The 10000-nt window shown below is 37.1% G+C and overlaps 1 protein-coding gene across 1 annotated transcript in view; it reads left to right on the forward strand.

The window, feature by feature from the left end:
* LOC138016726 (trichohyalin-like) overlaps positions 1-10000 on the forward strand; it is a 105662-nt gene that overhangs the window by 1457 nt on the left and 94205 nt on the right. Inside the window, exons 2-3 of the mRNA XM_068863916.1 lie at positions 3314-3526; positions 5006-5422. Coding sequence (XP_068720017.1) covers positions 3314-3526; positions 5006-5422 — 630 coding nt within the window. The remainder of the gene's footprint in view (positions 1-3313; positions 3527-5005; positions 5423-10000) is intronic.

The following is a 10000-nucleotide window of genomic DNA, read 5'->3' on the forward strand; positions in this document are numbered from 1 at the left end:
CAAAGTAGTCAATCACAATAATAGGTTAGCGAAGATATTTGGCAGTTAATGAAATTTCATTAATGGCGAAGTAGCCAATCGTAATAATGCAATAGAGAGAATATTTCGCAGTTATTTAAATTTCGGTAACGGCGAAGTAGCCAATCACAATAATAGAATAGAGAGAATATTTTGCAGTTATTTAAATTTCATTAACTGGGAAGCAGCTAATAATGATAATAGAATAAAGGGAATAGTAATCAATCACAATAATAGATTAGCGAAGATATTTCGCAGTTAATGAAATTTCATTAACGGCGAAGTAGCTAATCACAATGATAGAATAGAGAGAATAATTTGCAGTTATTCAAATGTCATTAACAGCGAAGTAGTCAACCACAATAATAGATTAGCGAAGATATTTCGCAGTTAATGAAATTTCATTAATGGCGAAGTAGCCAATCGTAATAATGCAACAGAGAGAATGTGGAATTCTCTTGCTTGAATAGGGGCTAGCACAGGCTGTTTTTGCCTGCTGGTGATCGACGTTTGTTCTTCGTGTCTCGAGCAGAGTGACACAAACAGTTGTGTTTCTTCTTGGCATACTCAGTACTGATTTGTAGTTTCGCTTGATATACATGTATGTAGTTATGAATTTTAGGGGGAAACGTTTCGCCGTTGCTGACATTTCAATAACTGCAAAAGTTGTGATTCCCATATTCATTCAGTGGGAAATCTTTCGCCGTTAATGACATTTCAATAACTGCAAAATTTGCGGCTCCAGTAATAGTTGTGGAAAATCTTTCGCAGTTAATGAGATTTCAATTACTGCGAAATCTTCCTTCGGTATATAATAAAAGTATACTGATAAAGTTTTTTGCGAACTTTTATTAATTATCTGTAGATAAAAATAACTGCAAAATTTTCATTTATATATGTACCATCTATATACAGTTTCAATCAAGTTCACGCATTTGGCAAAATACCATTATACAAACTACAGTGATTTCCTGAGCAGTTTTTTATTAATGTATAGATAACACATGATTAAACTACTAAAAGCGTTGTGGTTATATTTGTGGTTACGTTGGCTAGTTAAGTCATGATATTGGAGCACATATTCTAACAGTAAGATCGCAAAATGACATGGAGGGAGTGAATTACCATAAGAGTGCAGGCGATCATTAACAACTATTAGTTCTTAAAAACAGAATGCCTTCAAGAAAAAGATAGGGAGAGAACTTCATTTAGAATGGGTAGATTGACACATGCACACAGTTCTGGTGGACAATGCTGCCTGAACTTTTATTGGATACTGTATGAGAAGGTAACGCTATAGGGCGTTTCGCTGGATTCATAGGCTCAAATCTTCAAGTTTCACATTGATTTAATATCAAAACACGCACTATTCACTGTACATACAAAAAACTTGAACGAGAAAATGAACTACTAACTCACATGATTCGCAAGACATGTTACTCACGTGACCGTCTCGGTCTTCCTCTGTAATTCCCACCATCAGAAACGCCTTTTCCACATCACCCGTCAAGGCCACTTGATTAATGCGGCATCTTAAAAGTACATCAAAATAATATGTTCTCTGCAAGGGGTGGACCAGTGTACACGCAAATCATTCAAGGCTACACCATCAGATTTCGAGGAAGCATCGTACACTACTCTAAGCTTGGTTGTTGACTTGTCGGTCCTTATAACTGCATGATGCGGTATATAGTGAACCCTACCAACTCCTCCTTCGCTAGGCTTCTCCACAACTTCAACTGTGCCTCTTTGTAGCTGTTCCTTTATTACAGAATCATATTCCTTCAGGATTTCAGGCTCTTGGCGGAGACCTTTAAGAAGGTTCTCTTGGCGCTTCCTGCTAGTTCCTCATAGTTGTCTGGAAGACTGGGATGGGAAGTTTTCCAGGGCAGATGGACTTCATATCTGTTGTTCTTAAAGGATATCTGCTCATGGAATGTTTCATACAATGTCCTTGGTTTAATGCCAAGTGATTCTAGTTCCCAGAATGTCTTTAAATTTCCATCGAGGGTCTCGTTAGTAACATCAACAGGGTTTACTGCACTCTTTAGAACATGTGTTGTGACGAGATTACTTTGGTGCCTGTCAACTTGTATTCCTTCTGGAATTGGACCTGACAACACCCATCCAAGTTTGGTTTCAATAGTAGTGGGGCCATGCCGGTTCAAGAATTATAAACACAAGGAGTATCACCACAGGAATACTCCGGCTCGAAGGACCATGTATAAGAAGGTAACGCTATAGGGCGTTTTGCTAGATTCATAGGCTCAAATCTTCAAGTTTCACATCGATTTAATATCAAAACACGCACTATTCACTGTACATACAAAAAACTCGAATGAGAAAACGAACTACTAACTCACATGATTCGCAAGATGTGTTACTCACGTGACCCGATGTCACGGGTAACACCATACTGTCCGTAACACATACAGAAGATGATGAAACTGCGACAATCTGTAATGACAATAAAAATTTATTGATCAATACCAATGGATTCATGAATTGTGTTTTTATTGTTATTGACTGGATCCATTGTCACCAATTTCCATATTTTTGGATGTTCAAAGAAACATAATTTTAGATAAGTAAGAAATTGATCAAAATAATTTTAAATAAACTTATGACTTCTCCGTAATATTGATCAATGTGATAACTACCCTTTTATCAATCAAAACTGTGGAAAAGTATAATAATATTTAATATTATAGGAAAGATATCTGTTTACAAACATTGTCTTTGTTATTCAAATGTAACTAACAACCACAGGAACAAAAGATCCTTTGTTTCGAAAGCCAATGAGGCTATGGTTGGCCCATTAATGACAATAGGTGACGTTAACGATATCTTCCTCATTAGTGTATGGTTTCAAAGAACAGCTAGCAACAACAGTTTCGAAAGAGTGAAGTGATCCGCACACTTATTTGGACGATAATTATTATTTAAGCAAATTATTGTTTTTTAGAGACTCCTGGCTGCAAAAGGATTTGAAACCATGATCTTTGCAATATGGATGCAATGCTCTACCATCTTACATGTAGCTATAAAGCCACTCAGTTGTGAGCAAGTCAATTTGTTGGGCTCATGTTTGTGTGAAAAGAGTCGATGAATGACAGTTTTCCCTCCTCCTCCTTCTTTGGGAACAAAAAAGTATGAATTTTTTCGAACTGGATTAATTTTGATTTTCCTTTCTTTCAAATTATGATAATGAATCCTACCTGTATTAGACAAAGGAAAATCAAAATTAAACTGGTTTGAAAGATTTTAAACCAAGAAAAATTTTGAATCACAACAGATACTGGAGGAGCAGGTGAAGAAACACATTGGAGAGAAGCTTAGTCAATCTTCTTCTGAAGTTGAAAGTAAACCAAGTACTCCCAAACAATTGCAATCTCTCAACGAGGAAGTCAAAAGACTCGAGGGTGAAAAGGCAATGCTGCAGATAAACATCAGCAAGGTGCAAGAGCATATCTCTTGCTTGAGAACAGCACTTCACGAGGCTGAAAAGGTAGGATGAGTTGAAATTTGTGAAGACCTCAATTCAGTTATTAAACCCATTTAAACTCCCTGTGTGCTCCAGGACGCCCCCAGTTGAGGAGTAAAATTGTCTGGCATTAGAGTAAAATCTGGTAAGTCGCATTCCAAGGGGTCAATGGGTTAACCAGTCCCATTTCAAGACAGACTTTTGGGAGACACTGAAACAAATATCATACATTAATTGTAGAAATGACTATAAGAGATTGAAGAATCCTTTTGGTCAAAGACAGACTAGTTTGCTATCATTTTGCAAGCTGAGGCATTGAACCAGGGATTGTCTGTATTCAACTTAGCTGTGGGAGACTCATGGGTGCTAAATGTAGGCCTTTAAACTGGGCTCAGGTGACAATACTATTGTCCCACCACACTGCTAGGACTGAAATTGTTGGTGCATTCTTGCTTAACCCATTGACTCTTGAGAGTGACCCTTTGACACTCTGTAACGCCAGACGATTTTACTTGTCAATGGGGAACCCCCAGGAGTACATGTAAATGTCCATTAATTAAGAGATTTCACTCTGACTAAAGCCAGACAATTTTACTTTTCAACTGGGGGTATCCTAGGGCAGCTGAGGAGTGAATGAGTTAACTGTCAAATGGAACAGTCATTTTCCAAAAAAATCCATTTGAAAAATGTGCAGTGACTCCAGAGATACTCCTGATTTTCTGATCGGAATGGAAGATTTGGAATTCCTGTACCAGACAGGTCTAGTTCATGCAAAATTCAGTGATGAAGGAAGCTAAGGCTAATTAAGGCTCAGGCACCAAGCTTTAAAGATGTAACATTTTAATGGAAAGTGCAATTTCGTCTGATTGGTTGCTATAGACTTGGAAACAACCAACCTTAGATGTTCTCTCAAGAAGCTTAGAATAATATTAGACTGGGGACTTTACCTAAAAATTGAGCTATAAGGATGTGAATAAACAAAGGAAACCTTTTGGCATCACCATGTGCAGAAATTCTTCACAGGTGCTACTTACGGATTATTATCCCTAAGCCACCATTTAAGGAAATCAATTCTTCGTTTCACTTATGTACCAGTATTAACAATAATTATTACCACTTCGTTCATTACAATTAATTTGCAACCAAACTAGGTCATTTTGGTTCATACCTTATGAGATCAAGTTGTTTCAACCTAGTTCAATTTGGGGCAGCTACAAAACACAGGTCACCTGTCATTGTTTTACCAATACAGAAAGTATCCTAAGCAAAAGTTTTTAGGCCTAATGTTGCATTTAGCATTTGCAAACGGTTAGGGTTTGTTTCTGTATTGGTGAAACAATGACCTGTGACATGTTTTGTATCGACCCCAAAGTGACCTAGGTTGAAATAAGTTGACCTGCATGTAGTGACATGTAGGTTGAAACAGAATGACTTAGTCTTGTTGCAAATTAACCTAAGAAACAAAATAATTTGCAGCATATACACATTTTTCTTTGTTTGTAGAGCACCATAGAGGGTGATGAACGTGAAACACTGGTATCCATGGGCTCTTTAATACCATCATCAGATCAAACCAGCATGGAATCAATGCAGAGCAGATACAGCAAACTGGAAACAGACAAAGAAATACTGCTTGTGAATCTGCAGAAGCTGAAGATTGAAAAAGAGCAGATTCAACAGCAGTATGAGAATTTGGAGGAGGAACACAAATTGCTCACAAAGCATCTTGCTGAACTAGAGCAGATAAAGACCTTAGACAATGCTGCTGTTGTTGAATCAGGACAGGTGACAGAGCTTTCTTGTCAGCTTGAAAAGCAGACTGAGTCAGAAAGAACACTGAAAGAGGAGCTAGATGCTGTGAAAGAAGAGAGAGATGAATTTAAGAAGAGGGTTGATGAACTTGTGGATGATCTCACAAAGGTGTTATTATTATTATTATTATTATTATTATTATTATTATTATCATTATTTTCTAGAAATTTATTTTATTTAACACGATCCGTCCCACCTTCATTATAATAATAAACTAGTACATCAGTCATATTCTTAACTTTCCAATACAAAGTTTGGCATTTTATCTTTTGTAAATACTTAATAGGTAGCATTTGATAAAGAAAATGCTGTATCATTTCTTTTAATCAACACCAAGTAGCCAGCTAAGAACAAACAAAGCAAATGTTATCATTTTCAAAGACAATTGGTTGGAGCATAATTAGGTTAGGAGATTTTCAGGAGAATGATACAAGGGGACAAATTAGTTCTAAATAATAATTATTATTTGTATGCATGTCTTGGGCCAGTAATAACTGTTGAATGAAGCCTATATTTTTAAAGGGCTGAAACATCAGGTTTTGATGTTTGAGAAGAGAGAAGTAGAGATTGTAGCCAGGGAAAATGCTCTGTTTCGAGAGAAGGAAGAAGCACAGCGAAGGGTGAGTAAACTTTTTAGCTTATAAACTAAACTAGCAAACGTTTTGTTACTAAATGTTAAGGGCACCAGGAAAAGTGACTTTTGTCTGTATTTCAGTCATTTTCCAAAATCTTGGTTAATTTTCCCCGAATTCCTAAAATTAGGGGAATTGCATGAAAAGAGAACCAGAAATTTCCGATAACTTTTGGTAGCTTGAGAAGAAGAAGATTGAGACAATTTGCATTTTTTTTAGTTATTAGCAATTTTCCTGGAATTCAAAGATGAATGGTCTTGCCAAATGTTTAGTAATGTATTGAGACTGTGTAATAATTAGGCATAACCATGTCCATACACCTTGTTCCAAAATGGCCACCATTTTAGTATTCTTTTGTTTCCTTACAAACTGGCCCTTTTGACCTCGCTTTCAAATGTAAAATTCAAAAGAATATTTAACCTTGAACGAGGCTGAGAGGGCCAATTTGCAATCAAACAAAAGAATACTAAAATGGTGCCATTTTGGAATAAGGTGTATAAGGTTTTGAAAAAGTTTACCCACTGTGTAACTGTGTCAAATCTGCTTTAAACAACATTTTGTTGACTTCTTGAAATTTTGAGTCGCAAGTACAAGGAATAATAATAGAAAATGTAAAGTCTCTTTGCATCATGTGTGAAACTTACATGTAGAACTTATCTTTTCGTAAAATTTTTTCCTTTCAGGAAAGTGCTGAGAATGAGGAGATTGAAAAACACCTCTCTTCTCAAGCAAAACTCAGGGATGAAATTGGCAAACTAAAGCAACAGATGGAAACAGAGAAATCAGAGTTTCAAAAACAACTGGATGATCTCACGCGAGAAAGAGATACCTACAAAGCAAAGGCTGAAGAAATGCACACACCAACCTCAGAGGACAAGGTGATAGAGCATACAACAACTTTATTAATTTTTTGGTTGTATTTGTGCCTATCCACTTGACTTTCACTGGTCATTGGGTGACAGCAATATGCAACCAGACCAGTACTTGCTGTTATCATTTAATATGTGTCATGTTTGTTATTCCAGCCTTTCCAATCCCCCTCAATTCTTTTTTCATCCCTGACAGGAGGGTTTTCTCCTTGTGTTCTGGTTTCCCTGTCTCCTCAAAATCAAATCCCAGCTAATTACTGTACATCAGGCTGTGGTACTTTGCCCCAACACCACTCTTGGCCCACATACATGTAGTGGCTACCAGAAGTGCTGTATAATAATATTCCTTTTGGTCTAATCTCGTGGAAGTAATGGAAGTACACTCTCATCAGGTGAGTCCCCAAGACTTCAATAAATGGGTATAAGCATGTTTGTTGAAAAACCCACTAAAACGTTGCAACAAACAGCAGTTATTAAGGTCAACTTGTTTAGACTGTCACACCCTGTGTCCCATTGTGTAGCTTTCTTGGGATGCTTAACCCATCGACTTCTTGGAGTGAGACATAATAGATTTTACTCTAACACCAGGGGGTGAGGGTGGGGATGGTTCAGGATCAATGGTTTAACAGCCTCTACATCCACTTGACCCTGTAAGGCCCTGAGGGGCCCCACATTGACTAGTAAAATCATCTGGTGTTAGACAGAGCAAAATCTATAAATGGCCACTGGGAATTAAAGGCTTAAATAAACAAAAATATTGTATGTAATGCAATTATGCTTAAAATTAAATTTGTTCACTTTTTGGTGTGGAAAATGATATTTTTTAGGTTACCGTATAATACCTTCAGATCAGCAATTTTCTTCAAATTTGGATTTTTTGGTTAAAGTAATGATCGAAATGGGATATCTAATGTAAAAAAGAAATTATTCAAAAAGATTAAATATTGGGGAAGAAATGGCGGTTTTAAGTCTTGGTCGGAAGTAAAAATTACCCATTTGATTGACAGTCTTAGTGCTGTTTTCTCGAATGAATTTTTTCACTTGAAGTGGGCTCTTTAAAGAGATAAAATTGAAAGGGAAGTTGTCCGATTGCCCCCAAATTTTGACAGTGGCTAGATTAACATATAGACAACAAAATCTTGTCTGCAAATTTTTTACTTCAAAATATTTTTTCTCTGAGAGCGATTTTTGTACGAACACTTCACACTCTTAATACTATTTCGAAAACGTTCTATAACTTTTCACTGTTACTGAGTATGGCAAAACGCAGACATGTTTTTTAGCTCTTTGCGTCGGGAAACGGAGGAACAAAATAAAATAGCAAAAAGCAAAATTTGCTTTGACTTGTAGCTTTGAAAAGGTGATTCAGACACTCGCATTTAAAGGTCGTAATAATTTGACAGTTCATTTAATTTCAAGATTCTTGATATGGTTTGATAGCCCGCTCTATAAGCTTTAATTCGATATAAGGGTTTAGGTATCTACAGTTTAAACTGAACGCGCTACATCGCTCTTACGCGAGACACCCCTGAAGGCACACGGTAACCTTAAAGTCATATATTGTTTTGCGATTGGGGAACTGGTGGCTTTTGTTTTAGGGAGCGTTCACAAAAACTTGTTGAGGGGGAGGGGGAGGGGGAGGGGGTAACTGATGAGAAATTGGGGGGTCCCCAAAAGAAATTAGAGGTAAAAAGGGGGGTGTTTTAAAAATATGAACACTTTCAAGGGGAGTACCTTAAATGATGAAAACAAAAATTGTTATTAGCCAATGTAAAGACAATTAACAAAATGTAATATTCTGAAGTGTGTAAAATGGGATTGACAGGCCTACACGATCCCTTTTACATGGTCTGGTTTCCTTTCCCTTTGTCATACAGTACATGTAATTTTGCTCTCTTGAGTACATATTTAAATGGACGCCTCTTTTACTACCATTTGTGTCCATCCATGAAGCGTGACGAATTTTGCGCAAAGTTTTACTTTTCAAACGTTAACGGTTTGTGCAGTCGTGTGTCACTTTTGACCAATGAAACGTTGGCGGTTATGTTTTGAAATTGACCACATTTTTGACAGCATACCATCATGTTTTGTTCATGTGCTCTTCAAGTTTTCAGGTTTTCCTTGAAAGTGGAGATATTGAATTTGCCTGGGAATCTATCTCCCGTGAGTTTCCAAAGACACGGAATATGGAATTTGGTATACTTTACCAAGAAGAGATACGTGATTCAGCAATTACCAGAAAAAAAAACCACATGAAACCAAAGTGAAACTAGAAAGATCGAGGAGGAAATATTTCTGAGTTTAGGGCATTCTGCGCACACACGCTCTTCCGTGTTTCAAGGAGCATTTAAAATCTTGATCTCAAGCGACTCCAGGACGGTAATTTACCTCATTCCAAACTTGTTGACTTTGAATTTTTTTTGTTTCCATTGCAAAACGAGCAGGGACGTTATTAGGGTGGTCATGCAAAACCCGAACGCTCTCACGAAAAACCTGAAAACTTTGAGAGCACGTGAACAGAACATGCTGGTATGCTGTCAAAAAACATTGTCAATTTCACAACATAACCGCCAACGTTTCATTGGTCAAAAGTGACACATAACCGGACAAAACGTTAACGTTTGAAAAGTGAAATTTCATGCAAAATTCGTCACGCTTCAAGGATGGACGCAAATGGTAGTAGGCACTTCCAGTAAGATTTCATTTGGCAATGTTTTTTGTCCTACATGTATGAGACTTAAGACTTGGACCTTCATACTGCTGTGTGATATTTTTTGTCCAGGAAAGTGGTTTATCTTGATGAATATATTTTTGTGGTAGTGCATTTTATAAGTTAACAACACACTATGTCACCGGGGTTTGTGAGAGTGATTGTAAGTCTGTGGTGGCAAATAGGCCCGTAGCGCGTGCATAACTCACGAACATAAACAGGTCTGCTGGAAGCGAGCTTGAGTTTCAACAAAATGAGTTCCAAAATTGGCATGAATTTGTGATGCTGATGAATAATAAAGCAGCTGCTATTTCCAAAACGATGGAATTACCTGGTGATAAATAACCTCTTCTAGGAGAGTGAATTTTGACTTTGCAGAAACAATGGTCAACCTTGTCCCGTTGAACAAGAGACCAAAAATGCCAATGCAGAGAAAGATCCATATTTAATTTAACAAGACAGTGCGATCTAAAAT

This window comes from Montipora capricornis, chromosome 9 (genome assembly GCF_036669925.1).
Source record: "Montipora capricornis isolate CH-2021 chromosome 9, ASM3666992v2, whole genome shotgun sequence".
NCBI classification, from domain to species: Eukaryota; Metazoa; Cnidaria; class Anthozoa; order Scleractinia; family Acroporidae; genus Montipora; species Montipora capricornis.